The 19,098-nt window shown below is 35.2% G+C and overlaps 1 protein-coding gene across 1 annotated transcript in view; it reads right to left on the bottom strand.

The window, feature by feature from the left end:
• The window catches only part of LOC127539323 (probable polypeptide N-acetylgalactosaminyltransferase 8), a 34,265-nt gene extending 23,349 nt beyond the window's left edge, over nt 1-10,916 (bottom strand). Inside the window, exons 1-4 of the mRNA XM_051963479.1 lie at nt 10,684-10,916; nt 8,127-8,436; nt 5,579-5,745; nt 1,185-1,368 (exon numbers count right to left, since the gene is read on the bottom strand). Of these exons, the coding sequence (XP_051819439.1) occupies nt 1,185-1,368; nt 5,579-5,745; nt 8,127-8,436; nt 10,684-10,891 (869 nt within the window). The 5' untranslated portion in view covers nt 10,892-10,916. The remainder of the gene's footprint in view (nt 1-1,184; nt 1,369-5,578; nt 5,746-8,126; nt 8,437-10,683) is intronic.
• Nucleotides 10,917-19,098: the final 8,182 nt, after the last annotated feature.

The raw sequence follows: 19,098 nt of genomic DNA on the forward strand, positions 1-19,098 counted from the left end.
AGGGGGGAAAACTTTGAGTCAGTGAGAACAGTTTTTAAAATTTTAGTAGTTCAGGGGAGAAGGGATAGGACTGGAACTAGGTAGCTGGTGTGAATAGAGATATGGAGCTAGATATAGGAGATGATATGGAAGTAGTAACAAAATTGGATCCTATTCTGGGAGGTGATTGCCATTCTCAACCCTCATTTTACAGAGAAAAAAAAATTGATACTAAAAGAGGTTAAGTGAGTAGTCCACAATCATATAGTTAGGAACTGTACAAGGTATTATTTGAATTCAGGACTTCAGACTCCAAGTTCAGTGGGCCACGTAGCTGCCTTTAATAAGTGGTGTTTGAACATGTTGTTTTTTTGTTTTTTTAACAAAAACTTTCTTCATTTTTGTTGAGGGTTTTGTTTTTTGTTTTGGGGGAGAAGGATTTTTTTGGCTATGATTTCTTTCACATTATGATTATTATGGAAATGTTTTGCATATACAACTTATATTGAATTGCTTGCATTCTCAATGATGGTGGGGGCGAGGGAGGAAGAGAAAAGAATCTGGAGCTCAAAGTTTTTAAAAGAAATGTTAAAAAATTGTTTTTACATAAATTGGGGAAGAATAAAACATAAAATTTTCAAAAATAATTAAATAAATCTCAAGTTTTATGACATGAGTTTTATTCTTTCTCCCTTTGTTTTAATCTGAAGTATTAAAATATTCTAGGTAGGCAGTCATTCAATAAGTATGTATTCAGTGACTATTCTGTACTCATCATCATGCTAACCCCTAGTGATTCAAAGAAAGACAAAAGCTAATCCCAGCAAAGGGATCACAGACTAATATGGAAAGATAACACAAAATGGCTTTGCATAATTAGGATGCATACAGCTTAAATTGGGCAGAAAAGGCCAGATTTGAATCTGAGGTGACAGAGAGATACTGAAGTTTATTGAATAAAATGGGGTTAGGGAAGAGATGAGAGCTGTCATGGTACAATGAAAGAAAAGACAGAGGTGTAAACTTTACATTACACTATTTCTACTCCCAGAGACAATAAGCTGTTCTTTTCTTTGAGTCTTTCCTTATTTAAGCTTTAGTGCTATCCTTGCCCGTCCCTACCCTATCCCTCTAAGGAACCATGAAAAGATGCATCATTTCTTATTCCTCTTTCCCAGATATATAATTAATCCATATATTCTTACCAACCAACATTCACTTCAACATGAGCATCTAAGATAACGACCACATCCGCTTTAGCAGCTTTCCAGCCAGAGATACGGGCTTGAGTGAGCCCCTGCCTCTTGGTGTGACGGATCAGTTTTAGCAGCCTGGGGTACTTGAGGTTGTAAAGCTGGATCTGTTCACTCAATTTTTTCTTTAGTTCATCTAGCAGCAAAGCACAAACTTTACTCAATCTAGTAAAACAGCTAGGTGGTGCAACAGATAGGGTGCTGATCCTGAGTAAGGGAGATTCATCTTCTTGAGTTCAAATCAGATATTTACTAGCTGTGTGATTTTGGGCAAGTTACTTAACTTTGTTTGCTTCACTTCCTCATCTATAAAGTGAGATAGAGAAAGAAACAGCAAATCAATCCAATGTTTTTACCAAGAAAACCCCAAATTCGATGATGAACAGTTAGATACCACTGAAAAAATGACTGAACAACAACAATTAACATATATTTTGTAAATATGGGTAGAGATATCCTTGTTGAATGTTCAATAAATTCCCAGGATATTAAGTCATAAGTTGAATCTCCCCTATTGCAGTTTTTACCTCTATTCCACCTTAACTCAAAGGGGCACGTGTGTCATTGTCCTCCAGGATACACATCTCCAGATTCTTCCAAAGTTATGTGTATACATACAACCCACACCTTCTTTTTAGTCCATTTTTACTTAAGTATATCTGAAAGAATTTGGACTCCATTACGTATTTTCTAGTTTATATTTCAGAAGTATGATAGATCCACAAATGATAGTTAGTAAATTTAACCTAAGGTCTAGTTGGTGAAACACCACCACTATAGTTATTATTTATTATTGTTTATCAAAGCAGCTCTAATAAATCTGTTAAAGTCACTAACCAACTTCCTAAAGTTTGACATAATAGTATATGTAATTTATTACAGGCAAATTTCTTTTGTCCAGATAAATTTCAGGGAAAACCCAGTTTGGAGATGAGGCATCAATACAAAGACTATGTGCTTTTCAATCAGTTAAGAAGGGTCCAGGCCACTAAACTAAGGAAATTCAATTTGAGGGAGATCCTAATCTGTGAAAACATGATCATCACATCATTGTTCCTTCTTTTCCATGTTCCACTTTTCCAGGATTCTGGCCACCATTTGCTAATTCTGTATATTTAGCACCAATCTACTCCTATGGTCATAGTATTCCAAATTTATCAATCTTCTTTTCCCCTAATCTCCGTTATCCTTAATTACTAAATTTGAACATAAAATCCTCTCCTTTGGTAGCTGCTTCATGTCTTTATCGCTCAGCCCTTGCCTTTGCTAAATGCACTTTCACTAAAGAGAGGTTTTCTTTACTAAATTCTTTCACTGGGCTCTCTGGAATTCTCATATATATGGAAGCAGGAAGTTGGTGCAGTGGATGGAATTCTCATATTTACATAAATATGTCACTTTCAACTTTGATTTATTCCCTTTATACTTGTTCCACACTTCCCAAATGGATTTTTGTTGTTGTTGTTATTGTTGTTGTTGTTGTTGTTTTGACCACATAATGACCAGTTTTGATTCCAGAGGACTAAAATGAATTTGAGATATGGAATGAAGAACACATCACAAAAGGTGAATATATGCATTTGTGTTGCTTAACTGTACTTCTTTATTATGAGAGTTCTAGGGTAAATATCTGGAAGTAACTGAATGATTTAAACAATCATTAATAAAATATTTTTTTACAAACTAATGGAAACATGCCTTTTTCCTGATAACACCCAGATTGGAGAATCTCTCCAAATGTGGCTTCTTCTTTCACAATTTGACTACTCTCTAAGTAGTCTCTGGCTAAGAATAAGAGTCAGCATGCTTCTAATTCCCCTTTTACAAATTTGCTTTATTGTTCTTTGGCCTTCTCTTAACTTTGTGCAAAATAGAAGTTGTGGTATTTGATTATAATGAAATATTATTGTGCAATAAGAAATGATGAGCAGGATGATTTCAGAAAAACCTGGAAAAACTTACATAAATGGATGCAAAGTGAAGTGAGCAGAAAGAAAGAATATTGTACATAGAAGATCAACTGTGAATGACTTGGCTACTCTCAGCAATACAATAATCCAAGACACAATTTTTTAGTTTATTGTATGTGGAGGATTAGTCTGTGTTTTCTTTCAGAATTTGACTAATATGGATATATGTTTTGCATGATTGCACATGTATAATCTATATCAAATTACTGTCTGCAGGAGAGGGGAAGAGGGAAGGAATTTGGAATTGAAAATTTTTTTAAATGTTAAAAATTGTTTTTACCTGTAATTGCAAAAACCAAAATTTTATTCTAAATTTTTAAAAAGGAGAAAAAAACGATTATTGGTCAATGAGAAAGGAAGAGTAGCCTTCTTAGTATTATATAAAGGGATCAAGAGAAAGAGAAGGGGAAGGACCCTACTTTTTCATTGTATTACTTAGGACTATTCTAGCTCCTTAATGGACTTATAAAAAGTGAGAAAGATATTTATCTACCCTTCCCACACCCAGGAGTCATGGAAATAATATCTTCTTTCTAGATAAGCTGCTATTCAAGTTCTTGGCTTCTTCTTCTGTTCTTTCTCTGACTACAAGTCACTGAACATTGATTCTGAGAAATGGTTATATCTAGCTTTGGCAGGTATCACATGAATTCAATAGTTCCTGGATTCCTGAATTAGTGCTATCAGACTAAAAAGAGATGCTTCTGTCTGTGCTACTTCTTTAAGGAATAACTAAGGAGCTATTCCTGGCTAACCAGAAGATTTGAACTTTTAAGTTGCTCAGATAGTATAGATCTAATATGAATGTGAAATAGCTATCCCCAAAGTTATCTTCATCTCTTAGGAGATTATATTACATATTATCATTATTATTTTATTTTTTAAACATTAAGATATGCTTAGGATTCTTTTGTATTATAAGTATTGCATTTGTGTTGGAAGAAAGAAATACCTGTCCTATCCCTGTTTTTGACTTTGGATATTACTTTTGAGAAGAAGATTTTTTAATCCTTGTAAGAAGATATTCTAGACATATGTCATACCTAAAATTTATTTTTAAGATTTTTTTTCCTGTTGTGAGGAAAAATGAGAGACAAAGAAAAAAGGAGAGCAAGGAGAGAGGGGAGGGAAGGGAGGAAAGGGAGAGAAAAAGGGAGAGAGAGGGAGAAAGAAAGGAAGAGAGAAAGGGAGAAAGAGAGAGAGACAGAGACAGAGAGAAAGAAAGAGAAGGAGGAGGAGAGACAGAGACAGAGAAAGAAAGAGAGGAGAAGGAGAGAAGGAGGAGGAGGGAGAGAAGGAAGAAGGAAGGGAGAGGGAAAAAGGGAAGAAAGGAGGGAGAAATAGAACAGACAGAAAGAGAGACAGAGACACAGAGAGACAGACCATGGGGAGAAAGACAGGGAGACAGAGAGAGAGAGACCCAGAGAGAAATAGAGACAGAGGTAGACACACAGAGACAGAGACAGAGACTGAGAGAGAAAGAGCGAGACAAAGAGACAGAAAGAGAATCCCTTTTGTGGGGAAGGGCTTGCAGGAGACTATGATGTCCACTAGTACCAGAGTCAGAGGCTCAAGAAGACATCCCCAGGGCTTCATATGCTATCTGAAGGGCTTTACTGGGACGTTAGGGTTTGGTTCCAGTTAACTTTAACCCAATTGTTTAATCCCTTTTGTGTTTGAGGTTCATCTGAGTTTGTTTGATTTCTTTTAAAGCTAGTCTACTTATCTAACTGTATGGGACAGAGACCTCATTTATATTGCCCTATGGTTTAATAGGGGTCCAAAAACAAAACAAAACAAAACCTTGAATCATCTTGCCTTTTGCAAGGAGCATTGATCCCTAGTTACAGAGACTGATGGATCAAGCATGAGCTTCCGTCAGATTGTCTTTTAGCAACAACTCATCATTCCCTTTTCTCAACATTCAAATGATCAATTATAAAAACATCCTTAGGATATTAGGGGAATTGACTAGGAATGGGATTAGGTAATTTCAGATTGTATAGCCTCCTTCACACATACAACCCAGTATTTAACATCTCTCACTGTCAGAAAATCCTTATACCTAGTTTATAATCCTTGTTGCTGTAATTTTGTCCCCAGTGGACCTAGAAACGTTGGGCAAATTACACTTTGAATCAGAATCTTTGAGTATTGTCACCAGATTCCTAGATGAAAACTTTTATCAACTCTAAGCCTTTTATTCTCCGGGCTGCATTTCCTCTGTTCCCTTATTCTTTCTTCATAAATTATATACTCTAATCCCTTTGTCATATATGTGGCTCTTTTCTGTTACCTCTCCAATTTCTCTATGTGAACCAAACTAGTTTAGAACAAAAAAACAGAAACAAAATCCTTTCCCAGTATTCAACTCACCATTTGAACTGAAGTCATCTACCAGGATGAGTTCCTTCAGCAGATGGGAAGGGGTCTGGTGGATGATGCTGTTGATGGCACGTTGTATAACTGACATTGCTTCATTCATAATTGTGAGAATGACACTGACAGTTGGAAGTTGATGAGGATATGTCTTTTCAAGACACCTTTATGAGAATAAACTATCAATAATGATATCGATGCATTATTACTACATAACTTAGGATATATCTCTAAAAGTCACTTAGTCCATCCCTCTGTCTGTGACATCTTAATCACCCCTGACAGATAATCATCTATTATAGCCCTAGTTCTTTAGAAGAATAAATTCTAACATTTGTCCCCAAAAACAGCCACAGGATCTTTGAATATGTCTAAATTCATGCTGGAGTTAATATCAGCATCCTTTTCTTTGACCTTCAGTGGACATTTCCATTGGATGTCATTCTACCTTCTCAAATTCATTAAATCCCCAAATAAATTCCTTTTCTTCAGCCTATATATCAGCTGCCCTTCGCACATTCTTTGTTTCAATCAGTAGCTCTGCCATTCTCTAAGTCTCACAGATATGAAAATTTAATCATTTCTCATTTGTTCCTCTAGTTCTGTGGTCACTCAAACAGTTAATCCACATGTTTTCCAAAGCCACTTTAAAACTAGAGGAAAACAGAATAATAAATTTGTCTGTTGTACAACAGAAAAATATTTTATTAACAAAAGATACCAAATTAATAAAGACCACATAGTTTTAATTATATATAATAAGAAAAAGCTTGTGAATTTACACTCTGGGGTGTGTATGTATGTGTGTGTGAGTGTGTCTGTGTGTCTGTGTTATAGGGAATTCCCTCTGAGAAAAATCCCCATATGAATTCATTTGTATCACAATACTTATGTTCACAAGTCTTTATCTGTCCATCCATCTATTTATCTATTAATTTATCATTTTAGGGTCACACAATCAATGTATATTGGAAACAGGACTTATATCCATGCTTTTCTGACTCTGAGGAATAGATATATCTATATGCAATGTACTTATATGTATATTTGCAAGCTTATGTACTTGTATGTAGGTTTACATAGCATCTGAAAGCAGGGATAATATCAAAAGAGAATAAAAAATGTTGAACACAACACCTTAAAAAAAAAGTGTCCAAGGAAGCATCAATAACTACTGATATATGTCTTTTTTCTCATCTATAGAAAATATATCATTGGTTATTCACATATTCTGTATAAAATTATAGGTGGGAAAAAGGCAGCCTTTCAAAAACATTATTCTGCAGTAGATTAGATAGATAAGATAGAGCATATATTAATCACTTATTATGTTCTAGATACTGTGCTAATCTTTTAGAATATAAAAACAAGCAAGTGAGGTAGTTCTGCCCTCAAGGAACTTATGTTCTAATGGTGGGAGACAACACATAAAAAGCAACTAAAAGGCAATGGAAAGGGAGAGGTAAGGTGGAAAAATCTGGAGAGTCAAGAGAGTAGCCATGACAGAAGTGAGATTTGTCTGGCCTGGTTATTTCCTCAAGTGGAAATTCTGAGCAGAAATGCTTCAATGTGAAGAAGGGGTTGCAGAAAAGGAAGCATCACCAGGGAGATTACAAGGAAGGCCTGGGCTCCATGCAGATAGGGTGAAAGCATTCTCCTATCAGAGCTGAAGAACCCAGTGCTAGAATCCAAGTGTCTTTGTGGAATGAAAATAATGAGAGACTTAAGCCATAGTGACAAGACAGTCAGGAATTATATGGAAGTCTGGGCCACAAATTCAAGAATTCACCTTGCTTTATCTTTGTTAATTTTTTAAAAAATTATATTCAGTTTAAAAATGCTACTTTAAAAGTACTCTTTCAGCAAAAAGTCTTCCGTCCAAAATTATTCAAGATTCTTTGAAAGCTATAATATATATTACTTCTTTCAGCAAACCTCTACTTATAAACATTAGGATAGTTTAGAAAAAAGTATTTTATATACAGTCATGTAAAACATTTCCATATTAGTCATTTTACACAAGATGAATTAAAAAATGAAAAAGCGAAAAAAAGCTAAGTCAACAGTTAATTGTCCTCAAATATTGCTATTACTGTGGACGGCATTCTCCTAATTCTGTTAACTTCATTATGCATCAGTTCATGGACGCCTTTTCAAGCTTTTCTGAAATTATCTTGCTATAGAACTTAGATAGATAGATGATAGATAGATATATAGATAGATAGATAGATAGATAGATAGATAGATAGATAGATAGATAGATAGATAGAGTCTTGTGTCAGCTTGCTCTGTATTTTCATGGCCATTTAATCCCACCAAAACTTACTTTTCTCATGTGTAAAACAGATAAGAAAACATTACTTCTCTTTCCATATTTCACTATTCTACTATAAGACCTTTCTTTCAGCCTTGATTTCACTCAGTTCATACTTTATACTATTTATACTCATATACTTTGCCCCCAACACTGCATTCTCAAAATTGTATAACCTTGAATGGAAGCTCTTTCAGGATGAATAGATGGATTTTCCATCCTGGGATTTACCTGGGATTGCGACCATCTTTGAAAGATCGATTCAGAGGCAACTGGTCACTTAGATAAACATTGTAACCAAACTTCATGAAAAGGCTCTGAGCCTTGGTCTGCTGGGACTCTGACAGGCCTTCACCCCAGTTACGGAAAAGTTCTGAATCTGGATAAAGTTCACTCAAACGTTTGGATTGTGCCTTCTTTCTAGTCTTGGGTTCCAATGATTGCATATGATTCTTTCCAACCTGTAGCTTTATAGTTTCTCTGGTGATATTCTTTGACTGCTCTATCTTCGGTTCTGTCACAGAGTTTCTTATAAAATTATCTGAACATAAGGAAATACAAAGAGAATATTTCAGGCAAACTCCAATCATCTATACAACTCTATCTATTCATCCCAGTTTCTCAAATATTTTTTATTTCAGGGATTCAGAAGCCTTGATATCAGTACTTACTCTAGGCACAGGCACTCTTCTCATTATGTTTATTGAACCTTACTTGTCAGGTGTCCCATAATGTCAGGATTTGGATCTGACTAGCTCTGACCAAGTTATCAAATTCACACTAACTTTTTAGCGCTAGCGGAAGACTAAATATGTTTCCATACCCAAGGAAGTTTGAATTTTAAGGGGAAATTCTGGTGATAACATGGTTTAACCCAAAGAAATAAATATCTAATGCTGAAAATTCTGGCATTAAGGAAGACCACTGGGGAAACCATTTGTGGAGAACCCTTTAAGGGACTATGACTAATTTTTTAAAAAATAGCTTTTTTATTTTCAAAATATATGCAAAGATAGTTTTTAACATTCATTCTTGAAAACCTTGTGTTACAAATTTTTCTCTCTTCCTTCCCCCTCCCTCCCCTCCCCCCGGCTAGCAATTCAATATATGTTAAACATGTACAATTCTTTCATACATATTTTCATAATTACATGGTTAGGTTTTAAATACTGGGAAAGGGACTCAAGTAGAGCATAAGAGAAATGGGTTTGACGAGCTTTTTGAGTCTTGTCTATGCTGCCTATTTCCAGAGTTAGATGACAGTCCCAGGAGATAAAGCAACTCTAGATCATCAAGAGACAGACCATCTAGGAAGAACAGAAGCAGAAGGAAAAATAGGGTGTTAAATTAAATCTAATGTCCTTCCAGCTCTGAAACCTGTGTTTTTATAATCAATCAATCAATCAATCAATCAATAACTATTTATTAAGCACTCACTATGTTCTAGTCACTATGCTACATTTTGGGCTTACAAAGACAAGAACATTTATCCTAAATATTCTATCAAAATATAACCTAATGTATAAGAAGAACCATTGGCTCCTGCTCCTGTTTATTTGTTTTGCTTTTTTGCTGACACTACTGCTATGCTGTTAGTGTCCTACACTGACCCTACCATGGCTATATCAATTCTGCTAACTACTCTTCTATTCTCAGAGCTTCTCTCCTATCTATAACAGTGGAATGGATACATATTCCACTTCATTTTCATATGTTCTTGAGTCAGATCTGATATTAATCATTAATCTGTTATTATTTCATTGGTACAAGGAATTGGGCCATGGAGAAAATATATCTAGCATTTAGATTTTCAAAGACTTTTCTAGGCAACTGGGAAGTTGCCCAGGGTCACATAATGTGTTCAAGACAGGATTGGAGCCCAACTTTCCCGACTACAAGGTTAGCTCTTTCCATGTTGGGACACATTGCTTCCCCCTGTCACCATTTCGAATTTTCATCATGTTTCTTAAACAACGTCAAAAAATGGGGAAAAGCCCCCATTATAGGTAGAATTCTATATTAAGTGTAGGGGAAATCACAAAATTTAAATAAGGGACCATCTTGCCCATATAAAGCTTATGGTCTAGTAGTAAGCAGAACTATGAGTACTGACTTAAACATTTATAGCACATTTTATTTTTAATGGAGATTTTTTTCTGCTCTCTGCCGCACCAAGTTTTGTGGAGAACCCTTTAAGGGACCATGACTAATTTTTTAAAAAATAGCTTTTTATTTTCAAAATATATACAAAGATAGTTTTTTAACATTCATCCTTGAAAATCTTGTGTTCCAAATTTTTTCTCTCTTCCTCCCCTCCCCCCCACAGATAGCAATTCAACATATGTTAAACATGAACAATTCTTTCATATGTATTTTCATAATTACATGGTTAGGTTTTAAATACTGGGAAAGGGACTCTCCCAATCTCAGCTGCCATTGAAAGTCCTTGAATGAAAATCTCCAATGAAACTTTCCAATGAAAATCTCTTCTGATCATTTTGGCAACTTTTTCACCCATTCCCTCATCTTTCCTCATGTGAAGATTTGTTGTGCACATATGATATAGCCTGACAGACTTTGGGTGGGCACATGGCCACTTGGATAAAGATCCCAAGTTCTCTATCAGACCTGGGAACATTTGAATAATGATTTTCATTATTTAACTGAAGCACAAATAGACATCTTTATGTGCATATGGAAAGTTCCCCAACCCAATGCCAGAATTTGGCTTCTAAAGCAGTTCCCCACAAATTATGATTCCAAGGAGTTAGTTGATGTGTAATCTTACCTAGATCATAAACAGTCATCTTCTCAAAAGACCTGTGTGTTGTATTATCTTGCAAGGAAGGAGACAAAACATTCTGCTTTCTGTGATGTCTTTTTATCTTTATTTTGTGGATGATTCCCTTGATAAAAATGACCAGAATAACTTGGATAGTCAAGACCAGAACTAGCCTTTTGGAGAAAGTCCTTGGGAACATTATTCTTAGCACCATCTTCTATCCACCTGTTCCTACTGGTTCAGTTCTATGGACCTTTGGGGAAGGTTCAGAAAGAGATGAGGGCAATTTCCACAATGATCTTGTCATATTACGTGCAGCACTATGACACCCCCAAAAGACAAGTATTTCCTGTTCAGAGAGTTGCCTGACACAGTTCAGCTTTTGCAGTGGACCATGCTAAGTTTTTAGAATATGCTGGGACAGATTCTCAAACACTTATGAACCAGCCAATTAAACCTTGCAGACTTTTGGGAATAAGCTAAGGGAATGCTTCACAATTGGTTAGTTGCAGCTTTCTTAACCACTCTAAAGACTAGACATAGCAGTGTACATCTATCAAGGAATAGCAGGTCTGGGGATAGTGGATACAGAGGTGGGGACTGATGAGGGAGGAATTAGAGAAAAAAAAGGATCTAGAAAAACAATTCATAGAAACAATCCCACCTGGATTCAATAGGGATAAATGGAGGACGATCCGCTAAAGGATAAACTAGCAGAGGATCACTATAATTAAATTGTTACTCCTCAAAATGGTCTTAATCTTCACCATTTCATCACCCAATTGTAGAAGAGCAATGGGATCTAACAAGGGAATCCTTTATTTGAGGTAAATAAAGTCTGACTATTTTACCTCATATCTCTTCTTGCCTTACACCCAATATCCCCATGCCAATGCTTTGTTACAAAACCTCTTATCACTTCACTATATCAAAGGTTACACATACAGGACCAATTCTATTACTTTGTATTCCAAATCCTCCTCTCTTCTGGCACAATTAGAATCTCCTTTTCCTCCCAAGCTCACCAAAAAAAAGAAAAGTTCCTGATCTACCTATGCAGCTGTCTTCCCTTTTTTCTTTCTTTTTCTTGCTATTCAGGATACCAAAGTATAAGAACAAAGGGCAGAAGGATAAATTACCCTACCCTGAAAGAAGCTTGGTAGCAGTCTGGAGAAAGTGCTGAAAAGTGGGATAATCATAGCAAAAATAAGTCATCTCCTGTTTTCTTATTTTGAGTTTAACAGCTTTAAGGCAAGGTCTTATTGACTCCAGGCCAAAGGGGAGAAAAGCTGGTTTAATGGTTGCCCAGGATTTGCCACAGTCAATTCAAAAGTCAATTTTTCTACCTTCCAGGAAGAGCATTCTTATCAGAGACTTAACAAAGCTTTCTGGAATCACAATCCAGTCAATTTAGGTTGAATTCTATATCCAGCAAATTCCTGGGGAAAACACACACACATACACACACAAGAGATAAATATTTGTTTCAATAATCTGCCCAGGTTGTTAATAAGTAAACTAGGGCAGTTATGGAAGTAAATAAGAAGTTAAGTTCCTTTCAATTCCTTGCCTTCCTTTTTTCTTGGGAGCTAGGGAGTAAGAATAATGCTCCTTTGAGAGAAGGGATACCAAAGATGTTGCTCAGGAGTGCTCCTTAGTGGAAAGAACATAGAATTTCTATAGGATCCAAAAATAATTTTATGGATAAAGATTAGATGATAAAATAAGGAAGGATGCCGACTTATTTGCATTTTTCATGGTCCTTGCTGGCCCATTGTTTTTCTGAAAAAAATTAAGGCAGCTTCTTAATGTTTTTGTCACTGAGAAAATTGTTCACTTTGTTCTCATTGTGGGATTTTATGTTCTCAGAAGGAGAACAAATTGTGCATTATATTATGTGAAGATGTACGTGATTCCAGAAAAGGAGTTCTTAGTTTGAGAACTATGAGCTTGTTTTAAAAGTATTTTATAATTGTGTTTGATATAATTAAAAAATTATACTATGAGTTTTATCTTCTGCATTTAAAATCATTATTCTGAGGACTCCATAGGCTTTCTCAGCCTGCCAAAGGAGTCTATCCTATCCCCCCTACACACATACACACAGATACATACACATACAGGGGTATAAAATTCTATTAAGGTGATAGCGATAGTCTGATTATGAGATTTCACTTTGGGGAAGATAAGGAGGCCTTCTTTTATTTCACTTTGAGAATATGTTGGGGAGAGGGATAGTTCAGTTTGTTTTTGTTATAATAGATATATTCTAAACACTGCTAAGTCAAGATCACTGAATTTTATGTCTTGAGCACATAATTAGCAGTTTTCCTAAGCTTCCTTGATAAACAGAATTAATGGTTGCTCTCTCTTTAAAAACAGTGGCCTCATTAAATTTTCCTATTTGTTTTAAGTTTAGAACATATATTTATAAATTTTTGTCTCTTTTTTCAAAGATAGTTTTAAGTTCTGGCTCAGATACTGACTATGTGACCATAGTCATCAATTAAGCTCTCTAAGCCTCAATTACTTATCTATCAAATGGGGTAAATAAAACAGATATGACTTACCCATCTCAATTCTCTCCTTTCAAGTGAAAGTACTTTGCATATTTCTCTTTTTGTTTCAGTTTTTCTCAATTTAAAAAAATCTGATCTGATGGATAATTCCTCCTCCTTCTAAAAAAAGAACATTTTAATATACATAAAGACAGCTGAATATATCTTGGATATATTTAATTATTTAAATATTATCTTCATGATTTGAACATGAGTTCCTTGAGGGCAGGAACAGTGTTTTTGTTCTTTAACAAGTGAACCAGGATTTTCTTGATTTCTCCCAGTTAAGATTAGTTTTCCCTAAAAGTCAATGAAGTTTTTTTCTATGGAACTTGGCCTCTGACTCCTTTAACACAGCTTTCTGTTTACCTAAGGAATTAAAAGATCCACACACATACAATCAGAATCCCTCCAAATTGGTGATTTTTCTGTAGAGGGACAATTTCCAGAGAAGCAAAATGCTATTTTATTGTAGTTGAAAAGATGCTATGCATTGTTGTAAAGAGTTTGATACCTGAGGCTGATGGAGAATAGCAGAGGAATAACTAAATCTCTGAGGAAACAAGAAAAATGAAAGCTTTTTTTTTTTTTTTTAGTTAATCCTAGAGCCAGTATTTTCTACTTCTTTATCAAAAAGCTGAGGGGAATCTATAAACTCTAAACTAAGAAAGCATGTCAATATGCACTCCTCTTTAAAGAAAAAATAGCCAAGGATTTCAGATGAACTAGAGGCAATGAATGATATTACATTGGAATAGTGTCCATTAGAGACTATAACAGAATAATAACCAATAGAGTCTACAGCTAACTAAAAAATATAGAGCAAAGAACATGAAACATGTCCAAGAGAAACTATGAAATCAATGATAAGCAGAACTATCATTAACGATGTAATAGCATCCATCACTAGATGATGGTGCTGCAGGGTTGAAAGTGTAATGCATGTGTCCTGAACACATGTTTCCTTGAATCAATATTTTTTATAGATGCACTTTCCATTTGTATTTTTCATGCTATGACTGCACTCTTCTCAGTGATTCTACAGTGATTCATGAAAGAATGCTACTCTTTCAGGTTTATGGGGAACTACCTTGTTTCTACTTTTCATTTCATTAAGTGTCTTTGCTTTTAATTTATCATGTCCTCTGGTTGATTGTTAAAGGTAAATGTATATGTGGGGGCTCATAAGCTATGGTTTTAGAACTACAGAACTATAAAGTACTTTGATCTTGGATAGCCATTCCCGGAGGTCCCACTCTTAAACTTAGGGATGATGATAACCCAGGTGCTACAGTTTTATCTCCAGTATTTTGCATTATTTTAAATAAGTACACATAATATATATACTATGCTTCTTTATACATGGTAAGTGTTTAATAAGTGTGTAATAAGTGAACTGAATTCTTCTCTTGCGTTATTCCATATTTTCTTCATCCTGGAGCCATCAATCCTACTTCTATACTGCTCATTTACCACATATATGTAATTTTTCATTCAGAAGTTCCTTTTGACTCCCAGGAGGATCAAGATCAAATAGAATTTGTAAACAACACACTTAAGGGACACTAGTTTGATTCACTTATTTCTCTGAACTCTTTCCATCTTCATCTAACTTAGCTATAGGGAAACAATATGATCCAATAGACAGAAACCCAGATTGGAAGTGAGGGCATTTAAATTATTGTCCTAGATCTTACCTTCCTAACCAGACCCCAACTCATATTTCATATTTACTGTATGGATTTGGTCAACTGGCCAAGTTTCTTAATATTATCAAAAAAGGTTCTTATAAATATTTTATTTAAAAAATATCCACAAGTGATTTCAACAAACATTGATTTAGTTCACTTAATTTCAATAGTTTCTCATTGCCTAAACTAAACTAACTCTGTAGTTGGTATTCTAAGTCTTCTACAATCTGACCTGAACATGATACAATTGCCCTTGACTCCATTCTACACAACTCTGCCAACTAGTATACTTAATGGTCTTGGCACATACATGGCCAGTCAATGACTCTCAATCAAAGATCAGGTAATTGTTCTAAATTTAAGTAAATTAGAAATTGGAGTGGAGAGAATATGTAGAATCTGGAAGTCCAAGGGCTAAGTTTTCACATTTTGGGATTTTGAACATCACAAAAGAAGTTCTTCTCTGGCTTCAGAATAAGCTCAGGTGATCCACCTTGAGTTAGAGATAAAATTCAAAGTCCTCTGTCATTTAAAGCCCTTCACAATCTGATCTCTTCTCACCTTTCCAAGATGATTATATATTATTCCTCATCATATACATTCCTTATATAGCCAAACAGAACTCTTTGTCACTCCCCATATGTACCATTCCATTCCATTTATATCTCTGGATCTATCTTCATATAGGCTGTTCCCCTTGAGTGGAATGATCCACAACCCCACCTCCCTTGCACCTTACCTCCACCTCTTAGAATCCTCATTTCTTAATAAGGCTCAGTTCTATGGTCATCTTTCCAGAGATTTATTGCTGTTCAGTTGTGTGACTCTTCATGACCTCCTGCACCATACTATCCATGGGTTTTTTTTGGCAAAAATAGGGAGCAGTTTGCCATTTCCTTCTCCATTGGATTAAGATAAACAAAAAGGACTTAGTATGTGTATGAATTCTGAGTTGAATTCAGATCTTCCTGACTCCAGGCCCAGAATTCTATCCACTAAGCCACTTAGCTACCACCAGTTGTTAATTACTTTCCCCAATCACTCGCATTTTTTATAGGTTGTATTTACCCCCTGTGAATATGTTATATTCCCCACCACTCCCAAACAAGCTCTTGAAGATCAAAGATTAGTTTCTTTTGTATCTGTATTTTTAGCCCTGACAATATTTACCACATGTGTGTTGATGCAGATTAGAAAGGCATGTTCCTACCCCTAAGAACTAAAATCATCTGAAAGTTCATTCCCTAACTTTTTCTGGACTCACAATCTAACTAATTGAGGGAAAGAGAAGAAACAAACTTTTTAATATTTACTCCCACATGTAGCTCAGTTTATAGATTTGTAAACCAAGTCAGAAGTTTCCCTCATCAAACACCACCTAATTTTTTCTTTCATTTTTTCTTTTCATACTTTTCTATCATCTTCTTGGAAATGGAAGAGTTATAAGAATGTTCAATTATGGAGATGTTATTAAGTTCTTGCTTAGATCCCACTCTTTGAGGTAAAATACTAAAACTATATCAAACTTGTCCTATCTACCATGGAAAACACTAAACTCACAACACTCATGTGACTCCTCATTTCAAAGAAAAAAGATAGTATTTTAATGAGGATTTTCAAAATGTCCTTTGAATGTCCTTTGTTAGACCAAGGGTTCCAAAACTTGGGGTCCAGAAAATATACAATTATACATCTTATATACGAGAGACAAGGCTAGAAACAGAGATGGGCATAGCATATAGAAATGCTGGATTGGAACAAGACACAAAGGGCTAGACTTTCCCATTAACAATGTTAATCCCCTAAAACCATAAAACTCATATTTTATAAGAGATTGGAAGAAATGTGGAAGGTCCAGTTTGCTTCGGTTTTTTATTCATGGTGCTGGTTCATTGTGTCTCTGAAACAGTTGTTTCTTCATGCTCTGTTATTGAGATCACTGTATTTTCTGCTTGAGGGTGAGCTCAAACTGTACCTCACATAATCAGTCATGAGGCTCATTGTACATCTACAAGAATTACTTAGTTTTTCATCTGATAGTTTCATTTTTAATTCACCTTAGAGATGAGAAACTTCATTATATCTTACTCTGAACATGTGTTGATGAAAGAAAAACAAATCAGTCCTGACTAAATAGGATACTTTAATTTAAGATTTAAAAAATACTAGCAAACCAGTCTTCATGATAATTTTGTAGCAGGCTCTTTTTCTCCTATATGTCACCCCTAACCCTGAATATGAGCAAATTGCATTTCTGGCAGTTCTGTGGTCAATCCAAAGCTTGCCTAATTGGCTGCTTAGTCAGAACTCAATGAATATACTAAGAAGATTAAAATTGATTCTGTATCATTTTCTTATTGGTCCTATTTACAAGTAATTGATTTTATCATGTAACTGCTTAAACATGTTGTTGTTGTTGTTGTTGTTGTTGATCAGAGTTCACCTGGCATAAAATGGGTTAAGTTTAAAAACTGATCTTTCTTGTCTCAAGGAATTTAACTGATCTCAGAGAATGTGTCAGAGCAGAAAGGGAATTTGGGACTTATAACTTTATGCCAAAAGCTATTCTTAAAGGATGTTTAGTTTGCTGTTCAAAAGTCTAGGTCACTATCTCTCACCTTGCTTAGAACAAAAAATCTTCTTAAACTCATGACTCATTGCTAGTCAAACTTCCAACCAATCGTATTGCTCCCTATGTAGCTTTGTAACCAATTATTTCGTCCTTAATTCTATGTCATTAATTTTTTCTGTTTTTTGTCCTATGCTCCCCAAAATCCCATATAAGGGGAACTGTCCTCTTAGTATTAATAAAGATAAATGATCCATTTATTGGCAGCTAGCATGTCACTGCTAATAAATAGTTTGCTTGGAGATCTTCCTCAGTTTGCCCTTTTGTTAAAATCTTATTTATGACAACACAAAAGGGGTGATCAGTACCCTAGCTCTGACTTTCTTTGCAATTGTGAAGTGTATCAACCATTTTGATCTGGTCCTAAAGTCAAATTGGGGAGGGAGTAGCTACCCTATTTCCCATCTGGCATCTACACAGACTATGAGCATATGGCTACTTCTCTGTGTGTGTGCTTATTCTTTCATAATCTTACATAAAGGAATAAGCTGTGATGAATATGTTCATGACTGGCAGCAACTTTATGGATTTCAAAAGGTCTGAAAGCTATCTGGCACAATAAAAATGCAGGATTGGAACAAGAGACAAAGGGCTAGACTTTCCCGTTAACAATGTTAATCCCCTAAAACCATAAAACTCATATTTTATAAGAGATTGGAAGAAATGTGGAAGGTCCAGTTTGCTTTGGTTTTTTATTCATGGTGCTGGTTTATTGTTTTTCTGAAACAGTTGTTTCTTCATGCTCTGTTATTGAGATCACTGTATTTTCTGCTTGAGGGTGAGCTCAAACTGTACCTCACATAATTTAATACATTTTTATTGATTTATTGACTGATTGGTTGACTATTCCAAAGGAACGTTTTTAAAAGGTTGAGATCTTTAAACTCAATGAGTTATATAAGCATACACACACACACACACACACACACACACACACACACACACATATACATACACAATTTCTACTTGAAAGTAAGTTTATGTTAGAAGAATTCCTAAAAACCTTGAGAGGTTTCAGCATTCTAAATGCATTTTCCCTTTAATGTAGGAAAAAAGCTTAAAGAAAAAGATTGGGGCAGCTAGATGGTACAGTGGATAGAGCACCAGCCCTTAAGTCAGGAGGACCTGAGTTCAAATTTGATCTCAGACACTTAACACATCGTAGCTGTGTGACCTTAGAGGGGGGAAAAATCTCATCTTAACTGGTCAAAGAAAGGAAGAATGTACAGACAGTTGGCTATAGAAATACATTTCACTCAATCAAGATATAAGAAAAGAAAATACAAGGAGAAATTAGAGGAATGGTAAGTTAAAGGAAAGATCATTCCTAACCAAAACAAACTCAAAAAGGCATATATAAAAATATTCATAGCTTTTTGTGAGATGGCAAAGAATTGGAAATGTGGAGCATGTATCCATCTATTGGGGGATATCTAAACTAATTAAGGCACACAAATGTAATATAATACTATTGTTCTGTTAGAAATGATAAAGGGCTTGGTTTCAGAAAAACCTGGAAAAACATATATGAACTGATGCAAAG

Source organism: Antechinus flavipes, chromosome 5 (assembly GCF_016432865.1).
Source record: "Antechinus flavipes isolate AdamAnt ecotype Samford, QLD, Australia chromosome 5, AdamAnt_v2, whole genome shotgun sequence".
NCBI classification, from domain to species: Eukaryota; Metazoa; Chordata; class Mammalia; order Dasyuromorphia; family Dasyuridae; genus Antechinus; species Antechinus flavipes.